Raw genomic sequence first — 23,749 nt, 5'->3', positions numbered from 1 at the left:
AAAAAAAAAAAAAAAAAAAAAAAAAAAAAGAGTAGGGGAAAATAGACTATATCAAAAGACAGGGCTTCCCTGGTGGCGCAGTGGTTAAGAATCCGCCTGCTGATGCAAGGGACACAGGTTCGAGCCCTGGTCCAGATCCCACATGCCGCAGAGCAACTAAGCCCATGTGCCACAACTACTGAGCCTGCGCTCTAGAGTCCGCAAGTCACAACTACTGAGCCCACATGCCACAACTACTGAAGCCTGCGTGCTTAGAGCCCGTGCTCTGCAACAAGAGAAGCCACTGCAATGAGAAGCCCGTGCACCGCAAGGAAGAATAGCCCCCGCTCGCTGCAACTAGAGAAAGCCCATGCACAGCAATGAAGACCCAACGCAGCCAAAAATTAAAAAATTTTAAAAAGACGGAAAACAAGGGAGAGCCCAGGGAAAGATGGTGAAGGCAACTGAAGATACAAGACAGAAAGGGGAGGGATGGTAAGGAGAAGGGACAGGATGAATTAATCAGAGAAATATTTCTGATTCATGTTTATGAATAATATAATTTTAATATAGTGTATTCTATAATGGAGTGTTCTAATTTCCTCACTTTTTTTTTTAATGTGGTACAGGTTTTTTTTAATTGGCCTTAGATTCTTTTCAAAACAAGGCAAGTTAAAAGAAAAGAAGTGTATTTTTCAATTTAAAAAATAGGAAAAATGCTCTGAGTAATCATGAAAGAATGAGCGTCTATCTAGTTTAGCAATTGGAATCCCACCTAATCTAGCAAAAAGAATTTGTATGTCTCATTACTCTTTTGGAAAGGGGACTTTATATGTCTCACCTAGATAAAGATTGCTATACACTCTTTTTTTAATTGGACAGTTATCCTCTGCAGAGTATCTAAAGCTTTTAGTAAAGCAGTGATAATAAAACAAACCTTAGCTTGCTGTGTCCTCTGTCCTGTTTGAGGTAGGAATTCATTATCTTTCACTTTTGGAAGAGGTATGATTATTTTTTAATATAACGTTAATCTAGGAATTAGACTGTGTCTTTCTATCCTGACAGATTTGACATATTCTCTTAATTCTCTGCATGTGTCAATTACTGTATTTAATTAGAAGGTTATTAAATAGTAATAATGACCCAGGGCCCAGGACACCCCCCCCACACACACACAGAAGAGAGAGGAGAAAATATGATTTACTTCCTAGATTTTTTTTCATTTAAGAAATAATTTCTGGACTTCCCTAGTGGTCCAATGGTGAAGAATCCGCCTGCCAGTGCAGGGGACATGGGTTCGATCCCTGGTCCAGGAAGATCCCACATGCCACGGGGCATTTGAGCCTGTGCACCACAACTACTGAGCCCGTGCTTTAGAGCCCGTGAGCCGCAACTACTGAGCCCACACGCCACAACTACTGAAGCCCACGTGCCTAGAGCCCAAGCTCCAAAACAAGAGAAAAACCACCTCAGTGAGAAGCCCACGCACTGCAATGAAGAGTAGCCCCGCTCGTCACAACTAGAGAAAGCCCGCATGCAGCAACGAAGACCCAATACAGCCAAAAAATAAAAAATTATAAATAAATTTATTTTAAAAAGAAAAAAAAAGAAAAAGCCTGCACAGAGCAATGAAGACCCAGGGCAGCCAAAAAAATAATGATGATAATAATCATAATAATTTCCAAAATGATATACATTGACTTATGTAGAACTCTTTAGAAATTTGAAGGCATGGGTGCTGGAACAACCACCAGGAAAGGGCTAGAAAAGGATGGCCCAGTTTCAGAATGGTGGTACTCTTATTTTTCCAGCTAATAGTACATACCAAAGGTTAACTGTCCAATACTACTGGAAGGCTTATTATACTTAGAAAGAAACAAACAAGAAACGACAGTCCTCTGAATCCTCTCTCTATAATCCTGACTCCCACTTGCCAAAGGCAACCCTATCCACTTTTGTAACTGTTTCTGGTGTTTACCTCCATGTTTCTAAGTAACATGTTTATAATACTCTTCCTTTTTTCTTCCCCGCAATGGGTTAAATATTATATAAATTTAGACAACTTCTGATTTCCACTTTCTTTCCTTCTGTCTTCCCAATATATCATAATTTTTAGTTAAATAAACATTCGGTGTTTATACTGTTAAATATTGTGTAACAGCTGAACATATAGTGTTACTATGATTTCACTTCTTTTCTCGTAGAACTTTTTTCCTAGACTTTTTTTTTTTTTTTTTTTTGCCACTCCCTGCAGCTTGTGGGCTCTTAGTTCCCCAGCCAGAGAGCAAACCCAGGCTATGGCAGTGAAAGCACCAGGTCCTAACCACTGGACCTCCAGGCAATTCCCCCTCCTAGACTTTTTTTTAAAAAATATTTTATTTATTTATTTAATTATTTTTAAACACAAATTTTTTAAAATATTTATTTGTCTGCATCAGGTCTCAGTTGTGGCACACAGAATCTTTCATTGCAGCACACAGGCTTCTCTCTAGTTGTGGCATGGGCTCAGGAGTTGCGACAGGCAGGCTCTCTAGTGGTGCGTGGGCTTAGTTGCCCCGCGGCATGTGGGATCTTAGTTCCCTGACCAAGGATCGAACCCGCATCCCCTGCATTGGAAGGCGGATTCTTCACCACTGGACCACCAGGGAAGTCCCACCCACTCCTAGACATTTTTAATATGCTTATTTTTTCAAGCTCTTATCAGTAACTTGGCCCTAACTTTACAGAAAAACAGTAAATTCTGCTCAGAATGATCAAACACACTAGGTAATTTATCCATTTCTTTTTTTTTTTCCCTACTGAAGCCCTCTGTTACACTTGCTCACTTTGCTGGCTGTGCACTGAGTGAGGGGTCAAGAAATTACTGTTTTTATAGGTCTCATGAGCTAAGAATGGTTTTTACAATTTGTAATAGCTGGAAAAAAATCAAAAGAATATTTTGTGACACATGAAAATTCTGTGAAATTCAAATTTCAATGGCCATAAATAAAAATTATTGGAATACAGCCACAATCATTTAAGTATTGTCTGTGGCTGTTTTGGTGCTGTAGTGGTAGAGCTGAGTGGTTGTAACAGAGATCAGATAGCTTGCAAAGCCTAAAATATTTATTATCTGGTCCTTCACAGAAAAAGGTTTGCTGACCCTTCCTCTAGACCTGCTGCAAAGTTGTCTTCCGAGGACTTCTTGTGATCACCGTTATCCTGGAAATTCTCATTGTTTCTCTTCTGTTCTCACACTTGACTGAAATTTTGGCCAGGTATAGGACTGTGGAATCCCCTCAGAACTGCAGACTAGCTGTTGAAATCCGGTGTCATTCTCTTCTCAGTCCTCTATATCTAGACTGTATTTTCTCTCTGGAAACTTTTAGAATCTCCTGTTTATTTTTGGTGTTCTAAATGATGGCATGCCTCAATGTGAATCTTTTATTCATTACATTGAATGGACCATTTTAATCTGGAAATTCAAGTCCTTCAGTTCTGGGGAGTATTTTTGTACTGTTTATTTGATAAAATTCTCTCCATTTTCTCTGTTCTCATCTAAAACTTTAATCTTCCAACTGTTCTATTATATTTTTAAAATTTCTCCTATTTTAAATTTAAAAATTGTTTCTTATCCTTATTTCATGAATGCAGTATCTCATTTTCTGAAGATATTTTCTTTTCTTTTTTTAATTTTTCTTCTGCTTCCTACATTCTTTCCATTTCCTTTGATTTGGATTTTTTTTTTCTCTCTCCCTGTTTATTTTGGTCTCTGCTCTTCATGGTAAAGACTTTTCCTAAAGTGATTGATGATCCTTGGCTGTTATTTGTCAAAGGAATACACAAAAAAGATAATTGATTGGCAGCTCAAAGTAGTGCAGGTAGATATTGTCAACCTGTGGGCACCACAGTGGGTAATTGATCATCAAGGACTTGGCCATTTTGGGTAGAACCCCAAATGTCAATATCTGTAGGTCTTTTTTCTTGGGCCAATTTCCCTGGAGAAGAATCTTCTAGTCTCCTCCAGGAGGAATAAGAGATGTGGGGGTTTGAGGCTGGGAATTAAGCTTGGTGGCCTGTAGGACTTACTTGGTGGCGCAGTGGTTAAGAATCCACCTGCCAATGCAAGGGACACGGGTTCGAGCCCTGGTCCGGGAAGATCCCACATGCCACGGAGCAACTAAGCCCCTGTGCCACAACTACTGAGCCTGCATCCTAGAGCCCGTGAGCCACAACTACTGAAGCCCATGTGCCACAACTACTGAAGCCCGCACGGCTAGAGCCTGTGCTCCGCAACAAAGAGAAGCTACTGTAATAAGAAGTCCGCTCACCACAACTAGAGAAAGCCCACGTGCAGCAACGAAGACCCAATGCAGCCAAAAATAAATAAATAAATAAATAAATAAATAAAAACTTGGTGGCCTGTATTTTGGGAGCGGAGCTGAGGAAGGGGATTGAAAGTCTCACTTTTCGGTTAGGATCGTCCCCTATCTTCTGTATAGTGACAGAGACATGACCCTGCTATGCTTGGTGACCCAAATTCAGCACCTCTAGGTTCAACTTCTCCAGAGAATAAACCTGTCCATGAAATGAAAGCCAGGACACTGCCTGGCTGTAAGGATGGGAGGACAGAAGTCAAAGGCCTATCCAATTCTTTTTTTTTTTTTTTTTGGTATGCGGGCCTCCCTCTGCTGCGGCCTCTCCCGTTGCGGAGCGCAGGCTCCAGACGCGCAGGCCCAGCGGCCATGGCTCACGGGCCCAGCCGCTCTGCAGCATGTGGGATCTTCCCGGACCGGGGCACGAACCCATGTCCCCTGCATCGGCAGGCGGACTCGCAACCACTGCGCCACCAGGGAAGCCCTCATTTTCAAATACTGGAATAATACTCCTCAATTTTTTTGTGCTATTCACAATGTAACTACAGACAAGATACACTTTTAAGTTTAATCTGCACTATTAACATTCTTTTCATCACTTTCTTAACAATCAACAAAATAATAAACCAAGCCTTAATTTGTAGTGTTTTATAATAGTCGTGGTGTAAATTCTCCCATCATGGGCAATTTCAAGTTTCCAATGTGAAGTCACTGAACGTGCAGTTGGGAAAAAATGAGCAATAATACACCATTCTAAAGCATTTTCACTGTATAGATACAATCAGGTAAACACAAAAAACAAAAACCTCAAGAGCATACATAATAGTAAAATCATTAGGGAGTGGTGAGTTTTGTGTATTGATTATCTTTTTAAATTACCTAATTGTAAGTTTATGTAACTTAATTTAAATGGTAGATTTGTTTAACAACTGGCTCACAGACTTCCTAAAAATGTAGAAGTCAGGGCTAATCCCAGCACACCACTGGAGTGGAGGTTAAGGTATAGAGTCAACCCACTGAGTTTAACCAGAACATCCAGCTCCTTTCTAAAGTCTGTTTTCATAACTGAGGGATTGATTGGTGAATATAGGAAAAAGGGAGGCCGGAGGCCAGTTCTCTGTGTCAGTTTGCTCTCTAACAAAAGACATCAAGGCAGGTGAGAGAGGGAACAGGAACAGAATGGGGGAGGGCTGTGAAGGGGCAGACGGAAGACAGTAAGGGGAGGTTACTGGGGAAATCTCAGATTCTGGGGATCCCAGCCAGTGAACTCTGGGCCTTGGATAGAGGTTTCCAGTGACATTTCTTCACAGATAGTCTTGGCCATGGATTTGATGAGGTTTAACTTCTTTCCAGGCAACCGTAAGCTTTTTGTTGCTTCCTGAGGCTTTCCTAAATATCTTCATTCAGAGTATTTTTGTTTTGTGGGTTTTTTTTTAATCCTGTAGATATCCCTTGTGTTTAATAATCCCCGCTTAGCCTTTATTCATTATTTCAGTAGAAAGGAAAAGTGATACAATAATGGTGAAATCAGGTATCTTGGGCTATGTCTCCCAAGCCTGTAAGAACAGTTAAGAAATACGCTGTTAATTTGAGGTCTGGCAGTTTGTTAAATAAGATGCTATCAAGAAACTTTACTCCTAGACCAGTTGTTGATATATGTTCTGTCACCCATTGCCATGGAGGGTGCCCTCTGTGAGTCCAATGCTCTTGGAACTAAAACATTTCTTAGTTTTTACTACCCACATTGGAGCTGGGGGAGGTTCTTCAGCCCTTGGAATCTGAGAGCTGAGCAAGCATAGAGCTGCATACCAAGTGCTGGAGGGTTACAGGGTGAACAAAAGTGGAATGAATGTGTATTTTAAAGACCAATTGTTCCTATTCAAATGTAAGTTTGAAGAGAAGGAGGCCCAGCCCTTGAGACCATTTTTAGTTCTGCTACTTGAATAAGGACATCTTTGTTCCTCAGGTAGCAAAAACTGAAACTGGCAAAGCACTTCTTCACATCAAACCAGCTCTGACTTAATTTTCTTCAGAAAAGGATTCTGGGTTAAAATCTAAATATACTAGTTAGTGTTTAAAAGTGCTTTAAAATAAATGTTTTGAAACAGCCATGTCTTAGATTTGGGTTAACTGTTATTATGTTGTATATCACCTATTCTACTATTGCATCACTGTGTATTAGGAAGAATGTGGTCTTTGGAGACTTACGAATCTGGACTTAATGCTTTATTGCATTACATTGGATAAATCATCTTCTTTCTAAGCCTCAATTTATTCTTATGTAAAAATGGGAATAAAAATCCTCTTCCTCAGGAAAAATACCTTGCACAGTAATGAAGATTCACTGAAAAAATGTATGTGAAGGTGTCTAAAAGTAAATGGGCATTATATAAATGGTTAGTTTTGTTTTTCTTTCACTACCAACTCAACCTTGTACATTGGAATCTCAGTAAATGTTACCAGCAAAGAAATTTACTTCCTTTTAATAACTGACGTAACCCAACTGCAGCCATCTTCTCCGTTATTGTGACCGAACCAAACTCAAGTCCACTTGCCCAACTCAGAGCAAAGCTGATCAACTGACACCAGGTTATGGTGAAGGAAAGTACAGTGTTTATTGCAGGGCACCAAACAAGGAGAAAGACAGCTAGTGCTCAAAAGCGCCAAACTCCTCGATGGCTTTCAGGCAAGGATTTTTTTTTTTTTTTTTTTGCGGGAGTTCCCAGAACAGGATCGAACCCACACCCCCTGCAGTGGAAGCGCGGACTCTTAACCACTGAGTCACCAGGGAAGCCCAGGCAAGGATTTTTAAAGGCAGCATTAGGGATGAGGGTAATAAGATGCCTGATCAGCTGGTGGACTTTCAACTTTTTGGTTGGTGGTAAGGTAACAGGGTGATGTCTAGGGAATCTTAATCATCAACATTTATGGTTCTAACCAGTCTGGGGTCTAAGTGCTGGTGGTCAGCATGTAGTCACCATCTTTCACTTGGGGGGTGTGGTCTTAGATCCTGCAGGACAACACAAAGATATACATCAGATCATTATATATAATCCCTTGAGGAAGAACTAGGAGTCCTGTGACTCTGTTTTATCTCTGAACTATTGTTTAACCTATCATTGTTTCTGCATTCTCTCGCTTCTCTAATTAGTAACTGCTTGAGTCTGCTCTTTGGAACTTGAGGAAGGCTTAGGAGACTGAAGTCTTTTTTCTAGAAACAAGAGAAAGGGAACAAAAACGGCTTTTGTACTGGGAAGGCCCTGAAAGGTCCTGCTTGATTTCATTATAAAGAAAGGGAAATTCACCTGACTTAATGAAGAAAAGCAAAACAAGCAAAACAAAAACAAAATTAGAGAGTAATATAATGCGAAAGCCAAGGTATCTCTAGAGATAGTTTAAATCTGGGTTTAAATTTTCCTCCAGTTCAGGGTGATCTTGAGTGGCTATGAGGTGGCTGCAGCCTGCGGTGGCTTGAAGTAGGACCTCATTTCCCTGACCAGGGATTGAACGCGGGCCGCAGCGCTGCCCTGGTGCTTGTCTGCTTTGAAGAAAGAATTTGGCAAAGAGACAAAAAGTAGTGAGGCAAGTAACATGCTTATTAGGAGAGAAGATATGTGCAGAGAAAGCACGGGCGGACTCAGAGAGCGAGAGCGAGAGAGCGAGCAGCACACACTTTTGGGGTGGATTATGTTACTTGTATGGGGGCAGTTCTGGGTTACCTCTGGCCAATCATCTTGCTTTGTCTGACTTTGAGTCCATATTTGGTCTGGCACAGGGCCCTCCCCTGTGTGCATGCACATCTTTTAGCCAAGATGGATTCCAGAGCAAGGGTCTCTGAGGAGTTAGTAGACCATATTATGGTCTAGCTCCCCCTCCCCAAGGATCCTTTTTGCACATGTGTCGCTTGGGGGTCTCCTTGACCTCAAGAATGAGAAATATGTGGTCTCTGTAGCTTTTTATCTAAACAAGACTCAGCTCCTTCTTGCTCCTGCCGTTATCTTCATCTTGAAATATCTGTCTACAGGGGACAGATTCCAGCTGCTCAGCCTGGGGCCCATCTATCTCCTGCCTCAAGGGGACTCTGGGTTGCTGGTATGACCTATTTCCTAACCAAGGTGGCAGTCACAAGGATGTGTTCACTTTGTGATAATTCATTGAACTGTAGTTAAAATTTGTGTATTTTCTATGATATGTATTATTCCTCATTAAAAAATGTAAAAACAAATTTTCTCTACAGAAACCATGCCCAAGTTCAAGCAACGAAGAAGAAAGCTAAAAGCCAAAGCAAAAAGATTTTTCAAAAGAAAAGAAGCCTCTCACTTTCAGTCTAAGCTAGTTACACCTCCCCCTCCGCCACCCTCACCAGAAAGGTAAGGCGTAATATGGAATAGAGAAAATATTAAAAATCTGATCATTTTAGGAACAAGTTACCAGATTTAGCAAATAAAGATACAGAACACCCAGTTAAATTTGAATTTCAGATGAACAATGAATGATTTTTTTGTATTGTCCCATGCAACATTTCTAATATAGTTATACTAAAAAATTATTCACCCTTTATCTGAAATTAAATTTTAACTGAGCATCCTGATTTTATGTGGCAGCCATAGCTTAAGAGTTCAAATGAAGTAAAAATCACAAGGAATTGTGTTTGAGGTGCACAGTAACTATTTTCTACTTTCCTAGTCAATTTAATTGTATAAACTTGGTAACTAAGTGATGAAAGAGAGGTATATGACTAGAACTTAAATCTTTATTTTGGTAAAGTTTGATCATTTATTCTCTGGGACTCAGGGCTTAAATGTGTTATTAAAAGAGACTCTAAAATCTAAGAACTCTAAGGCAGTAGGTTTCACAATAACATATTTATACATTTTTTGTTAAAGCTCTCTTTACAGAAAAAATTTTAAAACAAACAGACCCTCAAAAAGCAGTAACCATGATACCATCCTTGACTCCTCTCTCTCCCGAATGTTGCAAAAGCCTTCTAACTGGTCTTCCTGCTCTGCCCTTGCTGCCTCTGCAGTGTATTTCAACACAGCAGCCAGAGTGAGCCTGTTAAAATCATTTCATATTGCTCCTCTGCTTAAATTCTCCAAGGTCTTCCTCAGAGTAAAAATGAAAATCCTTTGTATGACCAACAAGACCTTTATGGTCTGACTCACATTATCTGTTAATCCTCTTCCTTCAATCTTTCCACCCTAGTCATCTGGCCTCCTTGCTATTCCTCAAACACCTCAGACAAACTCCCACCTCAGGGCCTTTGCACTTACTATTGCTCTTGCCAGGAATGCTCTTCTTCCAAATATTTGCTCTGCTAGTTTCTTCACTTCCTTGACGTTTGTTCTCAAAAGTCACCTTCTCAGTGAGACATTCCCTGGCTACCCTATCTAAATTTTCACCTCCACACAACATTTCACATTCCCTCTCTTGCTTTATCTTTTTCTCCTTAGCATTTGTTCACTACCTAACAACCCACATATATTATTCACTTAGTTATTTTTACCTTTCTTCCATGAAACTGTAAGTTCTATGAGGGCAGGATTTTTATCTATTTTGTTCATTACTAAATCTCTGATACCTATTTGTTTACTATGTTATTTTATTTATTACTATTTATTTACTCAATAAATATTTGTTGCATAAGTTAATCTGGGAATTCTAGAGGTAAATGAAGAATTTGGCTTTAGATAGTCTCTGCTCCTGAGTCATACTGTAAAACTAGCTTGTTATTTAATTAGAGGCTGTTAATTCCAACTTAGAAGTTTTTGCTTTGTTTGGTTTTGTTTTTCCTACAGAGTGGTTATTCCTTCAACAGATACACCCCTTAGCAGAAGCTGGCTAAGACCATCCTGGAACTTCAAATTTCCCAATTTTAAAGATGCAATAAAGCTTTGGACAAATAGAGTATGGTCTCTATACAACTGGTTTCAGAACTGCATGGCCTGGGTATGGGTTTGACATACATGTTTTCAGCATTATGGTTTTTTTACATACTTGGTGTGTGTGTTCATGTGTGTGTGTGCTCAGGTCAGCAGACACTCAGGCTAAACTCAGATGAGATGAAATTGTGTGGTCATGTCTGCCCTCAATTTTTTTTCAATAAAAATAATTTTTTTTAATTGAAATATAGTTGATTTACAATGTGTTATTTTCAGGTGTGCTGCAAAGTGATTCAGTTACACACACATACACACATATTCTTTTTCATATTATTTTCCATTATAGATTATTATAAGATATTGAATATAGTTTCCTGTGCTATACAGTAGGTCCTTGTTATTGCCTTCACTTCTATAAAACATACATCAAGCCACTTTCTTGTCCTTATCATATTGCTCATTGGATTCAGGCTTGATTATTTTTTAATTTCAGAGTTTGGAAGTATTGAAAGACACCATCTTTCCATCCCGTTTCTGCCACCAAGAACTTCATAGTCTAAAACAACGGTTTCACATTTTGGAAAGTGAATTATGCAAGCTCCAGGAAGAATTGAAGGTTAGTATTCTCAAATGAAAAACAAATCCAGAATTAGGTAAGGAGGGAAGGGGTTGTCCCCCATTGGAACCCCAGTGTGCTTTTATTAGAAGGAGGAGTGGCTACAGGCTTGTGCTAGTTCTGGGCATGTCTGCTCTCAGGTCTAGTGTTAAACTTCAGAGGCTCTGCTCTGTATTGGAGGGGGGCTGACCCCTGCAGGCTACATTTCCCAAGCTCCATGTCATCTGGCTCCTGGTGTGCTGGACTAATGGGAGACACTGATGAGAGATTAGAAGGAGAGAGAGGACGGTATATTTCCCCTTTGTTCTCTGTGTTGGGCAATTTCTCCAGCAATGGTTGTTGTTGCCTCCCTAACTCCAGCTCCCACTAGGTAAGTCAACCATGTTTCTAGATTCTCTGGGTTAACCCAGCTCCAGAGATCTGGTTACACTTTCCTTCTCTTTGGCCATGCAGTGTCAGGGTGTTCATGGCTTTATGCTGTTGCTAATCTCTGGGATGCCTCACTGTACCCTGCGTGCTTCTCAGCTCTTCCATCAGCAGTAAAACCAACTCACTATATTACATGCCCCCTCTTCTAAATACTCAGGGTGGTTTCTATTTTCTTGACTGATATAGGCAGGAAAAAACTATAAATATCCACTCTCTCCGAACTCCCCTAAGCAGGACCCCTATTCTCAGTGTCTAAAACCTCAAGAATAAACATTGTGCTCATTGGTTTGGAGAGACGCTTCTGGGATTACACCCCTACTCCCAGAATTTGTGCCTCAAGGTGAGCTAACCAGAGGAGGAAAGGCAAATCATCTCATGACCTGGACTTCACAACCTGGACCTCAGTTTCTTCATCTATAAAGTGGGGAAGATACCATCTGTAGTGAGCTGAATGATGGGCCCCCAAAAGACATGTCCAAGTCCTAATCCCTGGAACCTGTAAATATCACCTTTTTTGGGAACAGGGTCTTTGCAGATATATAATTGAGTTAAGGATTTTGAGATGAGATCATACTTTATTATCTGGGTGGACCCTCAATCCGGTGACAAGTGTTCTTATAAAAGACACGCAGAGTAGAACATACAGAGAAGAGGAGAAACAATGGGACCACAGAGGCAGAGAGTGGAGTCATGGGGCCTCAAACCAAAGGATGCCAGTAGATTCCAGAAACTGGAAGAGACAAGAAACAGATTCTTCCCTGGAGCCTTGATAGGGAGTGCAGTCCTACTGACATCTTGATTTCAGTCTTCTAACCTCCAGGGCTGTGAGAGAATGAATTTTGTTTTAAGCCACCAAGTTTGTGATACTTTGTTACAGCAGCCTGTAGTATGCCCCCTTACTTCATAGGGTCGTTGTATTCATTTGCTAGGGCTGCCATGACAAAGTAACACAGACTGGGTGACTTACACAACAAAAATTTATTTTCTCACAATTTTGGAGGCCAGAAGTGTAGGCTCAAGGTGTTGGTAGGGTTGGGTACTTCTAATGCCTCTCCCCTCAACTTGCCTTCTATGTCCTCAGATTGTCTTTTCTCTGTGCGTGTGCATCCCTGGTGTCTCCTGTTTGTTCAAGTTTCGTCTTTATGTAAGGACACCAGTCACATTGGATTAGAGCCCACCCTAATGGCTCCTTTTAATTTAATCACTTCTTTAAAGGCCCTATCTCCAAATACAATCACACTCTGAGGTACTGTGGGTTGAGGGTTCAATATATGAGTTGCAATGGGGGAGGACAATTCAGCCCATAACAGTCATGTTCCAGGCTCTTGACCTTTTTTATCAGTTCCGTGAATATACTATATTCTTGGTTGCATTAAGTGTTTTTCCCTCTGCCAGGAACTCTTCCCCCAGTTTTTATCTCCCTTCTTCACCTGGTAAGGCTAAATTCATCTTTGAGATAATGGCTAAATATCACTCCCCAGACCTCTGACTATTCATGCTCACAGCACACTTCATGGCTCTTATTGAAGTATTATTTTGGTTTGTTTTGCATGTGTTTTGTGTATGTTTTAATGTCTTGTCTTCCTCACCGGACTGTCAGCTCGATGAGGTGACAGACAGGGCTCATATTGTACCCACAGTTCCTGGCATATAGCACACACAAAACATATATATGAATGAATGAATGAGCTTGTGATAAATGAGAAGATATTACGGAGCATATGGTATACTGAGAAAGCATTCGGTACATGGTAGGTATGGTTTTGATGACTCTCAGCCATAAGAACCAAATAAATCTGTTCTTCAGTTGCCAACTGTAACGTTTTCTTCCAGGCCGTCTCAGAAAATTCTTCCTGTCCAAGCTGTGGTCAGATGTGTCACATGCGTGGTAAACTTACAAATGTGCCTGCATGTGCTCTAACCACCCCTGGAGACTCCGAGGCTGTACTTGCCACCGCACTGCCACAGCCAGCCAGTCGTCTTCCTCCGCCCCCGCCTCCGCCCCCACCTCCGCCTCCGCCCCCGCCCCCTCCGCCTCCACCACTGACAGCACCTTTGCTGCTCAGAAAATCTGATCTCACTAAAGCACAGCAGGTAAAAAACAACCTAGTAAAGGTGTGTTTTGGTCAGTGTGTAATGAAGGAGTACAGCCAGGTGTCCTTTTAAGGCTGGGCTAAGGGCTTTGACAGGAAGGACTGCATTTTGTTCTGTTTCCATATCTTAATTATGTCAACTATTGTTTTTAAAGACACAGTCCTCTGGGAGATCGCGAAAGTGGGATTTAGAAATGAAAGTGATTTTTTTTCAAGGATAAATGAATGAAACCCAGCAAGGTGGGAGATTCCTGTTGGGTTCTTTACAGAAAAGGAAATCTCTCTGGGAAACCAAATTAAAAACAAAGATAGCTTAGTGAGTGAAGTCAGAATAAAAAGAATTTGTGGATCCTAAAGTATAATGCCATTAGGTTGGAGAACCAGTCTCCATTAGAGTTACTTATCTTCCAAGGGGACCAGAGTATTTGTGAATCACTAAGGTAGGCATGGCCCTATTTAAAAATCTACTGAATTTTCACTACAGATATACTTGGTTTAAAATGGCTGAATTAAATGCAGAGCCTATTGTTATATTTGCCCTAATATATACCTCTTTGAGTATACGTCCTTGCTGTATGAGAACTGAGTCATCTTTTTAGGTAGTTCAGGCAAAACTTCACTTTGTTTTTTGTTTTTAACTTGCTCTTTAAAAAAATTTTTTTTAATTAATTAACTTAGTTTTATTTTTGGCTGCGTTGGGTCTTCGTTGCTGCGCGTGGGCTCTCTCTAGTTGTGGCGAGCGGGGACTACTCTTCGTTGCGGTGCACGGGCTTCTCACTGCAGTGGCTTCTCTTGTTGCGCAGCACGGGCTCTAGGCGCACGGGCTTCAGTAGTTGTGGCACACGGGTTTAGTAGTTGTGGCGAGCGGGCTCTAGAGCGCAGGCTCAGTAGTTGTGGCCCACGGGTTTCGTTGCTCCATGGAATGTGAGATCTTCCCGGACCAGGGCTCAAACCCATGTCCCCTGCATTGGCAGGTGGATTCTTAACCACTGAGCCACCAGGGAAGTCCCCAAAACTTCACTTTGATTTGAGGAACTCCTTCATCTCCTGTCCTATTACAATGACTCCTAAGGAAGATGCATAGTTGCAAGGAACTAGCCCATCTCTTACTATCAAAGCCTTACATTTTGGTGAACACTTTTCAATAGCCTTAGCATCCATGGATACTGAAAACAGAATTGTTCTTGGTTGAATGGGAAGAATTTGATAGGCTCCTAGGGGAAATAAGAGTTAATTTTTAAGTTAATTTTTAAAGAGTCTTTAAAAACTAGATTTGGATTTGCATCTGACTAGATGTCCTGGTTCCAATTTGAATTCTAACCTCTCCATGTATTTTAAGGCTGAACCATTAAAAAAAAATGGACCCATGCATATAACAGTTAAAGATCTACTGACTGTGAAATTAAAGAAGACACAGAGTTTTGATGAAAGGAGGAAGGTAAGATGTCATTGACCAAACACGTGGTCTTTTGACTTATAGCGTGGTTGTCCCTTAATGGAAAATAAGCATAAGTCTTAAATATAGAAACCATTCTGAGGTAAGTATTTGATTTTTTTTTTTTTGAGTAATTTTGGATCTCCTCAACAAAATATGTTAATCCCCAAATTATTTAATTAGGCAGTTTTATCTACCAACCATTAGTTTGAAGAGGTAGAGATATACTTTGAAGCTTTGGAATAAAAATTGAATAGATATATCTTACACATATTCAGCACTCAAATATTTATTGTTTTAGTATGTTTACATTTTGAATGCTATTTTTAAATGTGTTTTTAATAGTGTCTCATTTTGTGATTAAAGCTTGTACCATCACCAAAGGCACAGAATCCACTAGTTACTGTCTCTGACCTGCGGTGCGTTTCCCTGAAACCGAAGTCCAAAGTGTTATCAACTCGAGTTACAAATGTCTTAATGTAAGGAAATACACAGTACTACACTCTACTGCTACTTAAAATAATGATTTTTTGCTTATTTCTAACTTTAAAAGTTACATATGATCACTGAAAATTGAAATCTACAGAAACATTTCAAGAAGAAAACAAAAATCATGCAAATAATCCTATCATTGGAGATAGCCACATACTGTTAACATACTCTTGTTTATCATTCTAGTCTTTCTCTGGACATATACTCTATTATTTCCATTTCATTATGCTGTTTATTACAAAATACACCATTGATTTAATAACAGATTGGGGGGGAAATATTATCAGGAATTTTCAAAGCAGCACAATTTCAGAAATAATAAAATAAGAAAACTAGTTTTCTTGGAGTTAATGAAATATGATGTTTATGTTTCGGAATCAATGAAATATGATATGTTTATGTGTGTACCTGTGTATAATCATATTATACATACAGATATGGATTTTCCCATTAATATGTCATGAACTTTCCCATATCTCATTAAAAATTAGTTTAAACCATCATTTTGACTTCTTCAATAGATGCAGTTTTTTAATATGTGAATTTCATAGATAAAATCCTGTTTTGAGACATTTAGGTTGTTTGTGGTTTTTTTTTTTTCTATAACTCTTCAATAAACATCCTTATCCATCATCTGTATGCATAGCTGAGTTTTGCCCTAAGATGGATTCTTACATGTGTAATTACTGAGTCAAAAACTATTACTTAGTAGAATCACTGTATCACTTTATGCTCCTATCAGCATCTACTGCTATTTTTAAATGTAATAAATAGTAACAAATGTAACAAACTACTTTCTACGATGTTGCCTATAGAAATGACTGCTTTGCTTTGGAAAAATTATAAAATCTGGCAAGCTCTAACTTTTGTATCTTTATTTTATCAGTACTCCTGGTAAAAGCCAGTTAGATCTGCGGAAACTACTCAGAAAAGTTGATGTAGAGAGGTAATCCACTCTCCTATCTTTATGCTTTCTAAATTCATTTGAAAATTCGGTATAAAACACAGCTCCTAATATTTTCAATACCTTTGCAGGAGCCCAGGTGGAACCCCACTTACCAATAAAGAAAATATGGAAACAGGAACTGGGCTGACCCCAGTAATGACCCAGGCCTTGAAGAGAAAGTTTCAGGTAAGCCTTTAGGAAAAAAAAGACTTTGGATCCTTTTCTTCGATCCTTTTCTTCAAATGCATTTATTTAGAATCATAATCTAAAGCATCGTTCTTAATAATAGTAATTTTAAAACAGTTCATTTTGCTTTATAAAGCACTTTCATATTTAGGCTTCAAGAAGTTCTATGAGATAGGTAGGATTATCATCTCCACTTTAGCAATGAATGTCTGGTTTTATTAATTTCATTAATAAGTATTTATTAAGCACTTCCTATATTCCAGGCACTGTGCTGGAGTACCAGGGGTATAGGGGTAAGCAAAAACAGACACAGATCTGCTGTCTTGGATCTTTCGGTCTAGTGGGGAAAGTAGATATTAATCGTATAATCACAATTTGTATAATTTTGCACTGAAGTAACTTCTATGAAGGAAAGGAACAAGATTCTGTGGGGGGAACTTGATCTAGCCTGGATGATCTGGGAAAGATTCCCTTAGGAAGTGATGAGGCAAGACTTGAAAGATGAATAGGCATTAACTGGAGAGGGTACCTGTGGAGTGAGCCCACCTTGGGTGTCAGGGAGGAGAGCTCCAGGGAAAAAGAACAGCAGGTGCAAGGGTCTCATGGTGGGAGGGATCACAGTCTATCTGAGGAATTGAAAAGTGGCCGGTGTGGCTGTAACAGAAAGATAGGAATAGATGGGGACAGGAGTCAGATCATGCAGAGCTGATAAGAAAAGTTCTTGGCAGCTTTCTTCTTTGTCCCCTACGTGTTTGACCCATACACCAAAATCCAGTGCATCAGCTGGCCCTTGTGTGATTTCTTCCAAACCCTATTTGTGTCATCTCCCTGATCACCTCTATCATCAGATCTGTGAGAAGGAGCCATCCTTCCACCACCCCTGCTAGAGTGCTGGGGCACAGGGCTGCTGTCCTCTGGCTATGAAGCTTATATTTCCATCTCCCTCTGGGCCAAGAGACACACCACAAACTCCACTGCAGACACTCTTCCCACCCCAGCACTGTCCTCCCTTCATTCATTCCCTTGTTAAGAATCAGTGCCTTTTGCAAAAGAAATAAAAGCAAAAATAAACAAATGATAACTAATCAAACTTATAAGCTTATACACAGCAAAGGAAACCATAAACAAAACAAAAAGACAGCCTATAGGGACTTTCCTGGCAGTACAGTGGTTAATACTTCACCTACCAATGCAGGGGGTGTGGGTTCGATTTCTGGTTGGGGAGCTAAGATCCCACATGCCTCTAGGCCAAAAAACCAAAACATAAAACAGAAGCAATAATGTAACAAATTCAATAAAGACTTTAAAAATGGTCCACATCAAAAAATCTTAAAAAAACAAAAAAGACAGCAGAATACAACCTGAATTTAAAAAAAAAAAAAAAAAAAAAAAAGGGCAACATACAGACTGGGAGAAAATATTTGCAAACAATGTGACTGAGAAGGGCTTAATTTCCAAAATATACAGACAGCTCATGCAACTCAATAACAAGAAAAACAAACAACCCAATCCAAAAAAAATGGACAGAAGACCTAAACGGACATTTCTCCAAAGAAGACATACAGACGGGCAACAGGAACATGAAAAGATGCTCCACATTGCTAATTATTGGAGAAATGCACTGGTCAGAATGGCCATCATCAAAAAGTCTACAAATAATAAATGCTAGAGAGGGTGTGGGTAAAAGGGAACACTCCTACACTGTTGGTGGAAATGTAAATTGGTGTAGCCACTATGGAAAACAGGATGGAGATTACTTAAAAAACTAAAAATAGAGTTACCATATGATCCAGCAATCCCACTACTGGGCACATATCCAGAAAAGACAAAAACTCATTTGAAGAGATACATGCACACCGATGTTCATAGCAGGACTATTTATAATAGCCAAGACATGGAAGCAACCTAAATGTCCATCAACAGATGAATGGATAAAGAAGATGTGGTACACACACACACACACACACACTGGAATAGTACTCAGTCATAAGAAAGAATGAAATACTGCCATTTGCAGCAACACAGATGGACCTAGAGATTATCATACTAAGTGAAGTTAGGCAGAGAAAGACAAGTATTATATATCACTTATATGGAATCTAAAAAAATAATAATACAAATGAACTTTTTTACAAAACTGAAATAGACTCACAGACATAGAAAATAAACTTACAGTTACCAAAGGGGTGGGGTGGGGGGAGGGATAAATTGGGAGCATGGGATTAACAGATACACACTACTATAGATAAACAACAAGGATGTACTGTATAGTGCAGGGAACTATATTCACTATCTTGTAATAACCTATAGTGGAAAAGAATCTGAAGCTGTACACCTGAAACTAACACAACATTGTAAATCAACTACCGTTTAAAAAAGAGAGAATCAGGGCTTCCCTGGTGGTGCAGTGGTTAAGAATCCACCTGCCAATGTAGGGGACACGGGTTCAAGCCCTGGTCCGGGAAGATCCCACATGCCACGGAGCAACTAAGCCCGTGGGCCACAACTACTGAGCCTGTGCTCTAGAGCCCGCGAGCCACAACTACTGAAGCCCACGTGCCACAACTACTGAAGCCCGCGCGCCACAACTACTGAAGCCCGCGCGCCACAACTACTGAAGCCCACGCGCCTAGAGCCCGTGCTCCGCAACAAGAGAAGCCACCACAATGAGAAGCCCGCGCACCGCAACGAAGAGTAGCCCCCACTCGCCGCAACTAGAGAAAGCCCATGTGCAGCAACGAAGACCCAAGGCAGCCAAAAATAAAATAAATAAAATAAAAATAAATTTTTTTAAAAAGAGAGAATCAGTGCCTTTTGCAGGACAGCTTTGTTTCCCTCTTGCCGACCAACTTGGTCCTCCTGGGCACTATATGGCCTTCTTTGGAGGTGTGACTGGATTCCTCTTTCCTCCTTTTGGAGCATCCAATAGGAGTCCACCCCCAGATCCTTGGTAATACCATAAATTGTGATATGCGCAGAGGGAAGAACCCTCCCTTCCTTTCTTTGTTTAGCTCTAGGATCCTTTTTGTCCCTGCCCCACCCCATAACTACTATAGTGGGTTGGGTAATGTGGAAACAATTAAAAATATAGGGCTTCCCTGGTGGCGAAGTGGTTGAGAGTCCGCCTGCCGATGCAGGGGAGGCGGGTTCGTGCCTCGGTCCGGGAGGATCCCACATGCTGCGGAGCGGCTGGGCCCGTGAGCCATGGCCGCTGAGCCTGCGCATCCGGAGCCTGTGCCCCGCAACGGGAGAGGCCACAACGGTGAGAGGCCCGCGTACCGCAAAAAAAAAAAAAAAAAAAAAAAAAAAAAATATATATATATATATATATATATAAAATGAACAATAAACCCATATATTGAGCAATGCCATCAAAAATCACACATAAGACCTATGCCATATGTTGTGCTCCTCAAAATCCACTTACTAGAGGATATCTAGTAAAAACTTATTAGACATGGAATGACTTTTCCCACTCCTTAGACTTCCTTTTTTGTTTAATTCTGAAGCAACTATATTAGTTAGGCTTTGCATTTGGCTACTCTGACTATAGTGACTTAACCAAATAAGACCTTATTTTTCTTTTCTGCATATTGCCTTGGGAAATAGGCAGTGCATAACGGGTACCGCAGCTTGACCATGTAATCACCTCTTTTCCATCCTTAATATGTGGCTTTATCCTTATGGTGCAGAATATCAGCACTTCCTGAAGGCTCATGTCCACGTAGGCAAGATAAGAAAGGCAAAGGGCAAAAGGGTGTGCTAGCTAAGCTGCCCTTCATCTCTTTAAACAGGGGATATCCAGGAACTTCTGATAATATCAGGGAAGCTGTGAAAAAGTGGTTTTTAGAAACCGGATGCATTGCTGCCTTGCATAAAACCTGGGTTTTGTTAGTGAGGAAGAAGAAGAGCTGTGCTGGCCACAAGAACATAATTCATATTATACTTGGGACCTTTGTTTTTTTTCATAGCTGGCTCACCCTAGAAGCCCAACTCAAACTCTGCCACTTTCTACAAGCAGCTTTGATGAACAAAACTGATGCCACCTCTGCCTGACTCCATATGATGATCCATAAAATACACAGATAATATTATCCCAATCCTTTTTTAATGTAGTATGTATAAATAATTATATTAATATATAATTCATTCGAAGAATTAAAATATGTATGGAGCCCATACATACTGTAGCGTAAAGCAAGTATTAGGATATTTTCTAGTTTACATGATCAATCATAGAACAGATGGGAAAATGCGATCCCCAAAGTGATGTTTATCCTGGAATTACCGAATTTAGGTTGGGGAGGTTATTCAAGTTTAACTAGATAACTCTAATTTTTACTCTATAGGTGCAGTTATGACATTAAGAAAATAACCTGGTGCCCATTCATCTTGGGTAGTCTCAGGTAATTGAAAAGCAAAGTATTTCAGCCTATAAAGCTCATGCACTCATTAAGTGCTACAAACTTAACCATAAAAAACAGACCCTCTAGATTTTATTTCTGTTCCCTATAAGCAATTAAGAAGTAAAACCATCCCCCATTCAAACCTAACTGTTCCAAAAGAATTTGAAACAAAAACTCCAATGTGACCTTAAAAATTAAAATATCATGGGACTTCCCTGGTGGTGCAGTGGATGGGACTCCGCAATACAGGGGGCCCGGGTTCTATCCCTAGTCAGGGAACTAGATCCTGCATACATGCTGCAACTAAGAGTTCGCATACCGCAACTAAGGAGCCCACATGCTGTAACTAAGGAGCTGGCAAGCTGTGACTAAGGAGCCCTGGAGCCACAGCTAAGGAGCCTGCCTGCTGCAACTAAGACCCGGCGTAACCAAAACAATAAATAAATAAATGGTTTTTTAAAAAATTAGAATATCATTTCTAGCATCTTAGGTATGTAGTTATATATGGCTTCCTGAAGTCTGAGATATTCCTCACTTTGATATCTGCTATCCACATTCATGATGCTAAATATAAATTTCATGAAGACCTCAAGAGCAACCTTGTGTTTTCCACAGTGCCCCACCAAGGATTCTCTGAAGTCCATAGCAGGTTCACTGTGAGATTTTATTCCCTGTCCTCAACCACCTGTTGATTCAATAACAGTAATCATGCACACCTCACTGGATTTTGCTTTTTCCTGACAGTACAGGGTTGACAGATTTAGCAAATACAAACACATGACACCCCATCAAAGTCTAATTTCAGATAAACAACACATAACTTTTAAGTATAAATATGTCCCATTAAACAATGAATAATTTTTTGAAGTTTAAATATGTCTCCAGTATTGCATGGGACATATTTATACTAAATTATTCGTTGTTTATCTGAAATTCAAATTTAACTGAACATTCTATATTTTATTTGGCAACCCTATCAGTCAGTCTTCTACAAAGTTGCCAATTTCTGGGAGCCCCCAGTTTGTCAGACATGTCTACTTAGCAGGAGACACTACTCTAGCTTCAGCCAAGACCCCTAATCACTAATGCGATAAATATCATGGAGGAAGAGGAACTCTCATTAGGGTAAGTGTGACTCTGAAGGCACAGGATTAGCTTTGATGCTGATAACTTCCGCTGCAGTTCTAAGCATAAAGGTAGCAGCTCCTCATGGAGGGGAAACAAGGAGTGGCAGTTTTTCACTGAACTTTCTAGCCCGACAGGAAACAGCTACATAAGATGATATCCTTGAAATATCCGCTGGTTATCTCAGGCTAGAAAGATATTTTAGCAATTTCCCCAAAATGCCTATATATCCTCAGATAAATATAGCTTTGAGATGCCAAATACAGTGTTGTGGAAAGTCACCAAACTGGAAGGCAGACGTGGGGACAGTGTCCCTTTTTTCATGAGACCCACATTTATATTTACATTTATGGATGTAAATTAAACAGATAATGGAAGTTAAGAAATATATCTGTTTCTGGGATTCCCTGGTGGCTCAGTGGTTAAGAATCCGCTTGCCAATGCAAGGGTCATGGGTTCGAGCCCTGGTCCGGGAAGATCCCACATGCCACGGAGCAACTAAGCCCATGTGCCACAACTACTGAGCCTGCGCGCCACAGCTACTGAAGCCCGCGTGCCTAGAGCCCGTGCTCCACAGCGAGAAGCCACGCAACACAATGAAGAGTAGCCCCCGCTCGCCACAACTAGAGAAAGACTGTGCACAGCAACGAAGACCCAATGCAGCCAAAAATAAATAAATTTATATATATATAAAAGAAATATATGGGGCTTCCCTGGTGGCGCAGTGATTGAGAACCTGCCTGCTAATGCAGGGGACACGGGTTTGAGCCCTGGTCTGAGAGGACCCCCACATGCCACGGAGCAACTAGGCCCGTGAGCCACAACTACTGAGCCTGTGCGTCTGGAGCCTGTGCTCCGCAACAAGAGAGGCCACGGTAGTGAGCGGCCCGCGCACCGCGATGAAGAGTGGCCCCCGCTTGCCACAACTAGACAAAGCCCTTGCACAGAAACGACGACCCAACACAGCAAAAATAAATAAATTAATAAACTCCTACCCCCAACATCTAAAAAAAAAGAAATATACCTGTTTCTAATAATTTTTTTAAACCTGCTACTATGTTTATATTAAGTGAAATTAAAGGGAATAATCACTGAGAATAAAGCCAGTGATTATTTGTAAATATTTTCTGGGGCATTTATAATGTTTATAATATTAATAAACCACTGTGTACTGTATCAATTTATTTTAAATGATTTGATCATTCTTGTGAGATAAAGTTTCATTTTTTTAAAAAAGCTATAGAAATCCTATAGATAAACATTTGTAAAGCTGCTATTACCATTGTACCAGTATTGAAGTGTGTTCTATCTTACATCTCTTACTAATTTTATGACAGGTTTTATACTGTACCCATTTGAGAATCCTGTAACTGCTGTGGCCTCATTAAATTGTTGCTGATCATATGCTTCCAGTGTTTATTTTGAGACTGAGCCTTTGGTCTTTCTCTTCTTTAACATTTTTTTACTAGAAATATTACATATACAGAAAAGTGCGTAAAATATAAATATATAAATTAAATCATAAAACACTCATGTAAACACCAAAAAAGGGACATTTAAGTGCCTAGAAATTCTGCCTGTGTCCCTCCCTTATCTTAATACCTTTCCTTAAGAAGTAACTATGAAGGACTTCCCTGGTGGCTCAGTGGTTAAGAATCCACCTGCCAACTCAGGGGACATGGGTTCGAGCCCTGGCCTGGAAAGATCCCACATGCTGTGGAACAACTAAGCTCGTGTGCCACAACTACTGAGCCTGTGCTCTAGAGCCCGCGAGCCACAACTACTGAGCTCACAACTACTGAAGC

At 40.2% G+C, this 23,749-nt stretch overlaps 1 protein-coding gene across 3 annotated transcripts in view; it reads left to right on the top strand.

The window, feature by feature from the left end:
• Window positions 1–23,275, top strand: part of PRR11 (proline rich 11) — a 27,430-nt gene extending 4,155 nt beyond the window's left edge. For 2 of the 3 annotated variants that reach the window (XM_007106023.3, XM_007106024.2), the window contains exons 2-10: window positions 8,572–8,704; window positions 10,133–10,283; window positions 10,710–10,832; window positions 13,095–13,355; window positions 14,694–14,792; window positions 15,156–15,268; window positions 16,168–16,227; window positions 16,317–16,413; window positions 20,385–23,275. In XM_007106023.3, the coding sequence (XP_007106085.1) occupies window positions 8,577–8,704; window positions 10,133–10,283; window positions 10,710–10,832; window positions 13,095–13,355; window positions 14,694–14,792; window positions 15,156–15,268; window positions 16,168–16,227; window positions 16,317–16,413; window positions 20,385–20,453 (1,101 nt within the window). In that variant the 5' untranslated portion in view covers window positions 8,572–8,576 and the 3' untranslated portion in view covers window positions 20,454–23,275. Of the gene's footprint in view, window positions 1–8,147; window positions 8,427–8,571; window positions 8,705–10,132; window positions 10,284–10,709; window positions 10,833–13,094; window positions 13,356–14,693; window positions 14,793–15,155; window positions 15,269–16,167; window positions 16,228–16,316; window positions 16,414–20,384 lie in introns of those variants that run through there. The other variant, XM_055090148.1, reaches the window with a different exon arrangement.
• The last annotated feature ends 474 nt before the right edge of the window (window positions 23,276–23,749 follow it).

Source organism: Physeter macrocephalus, chromosome 14 (genome assembly GCF_002837175.3).
Source record: "Physeter macrocephalus isolate SW-GA chromosome 14, ASM283717v5, whole genome shotgun sequence".
NCBI lineage: Eukaryota > Metazoa > Chordata > Mammalia > Artiodactyla > Physeteridae > Physeter > Physeter macrocephalus.
This window is presented reverse-complemented; position numbering and strand designations above follow the sequence as displayed.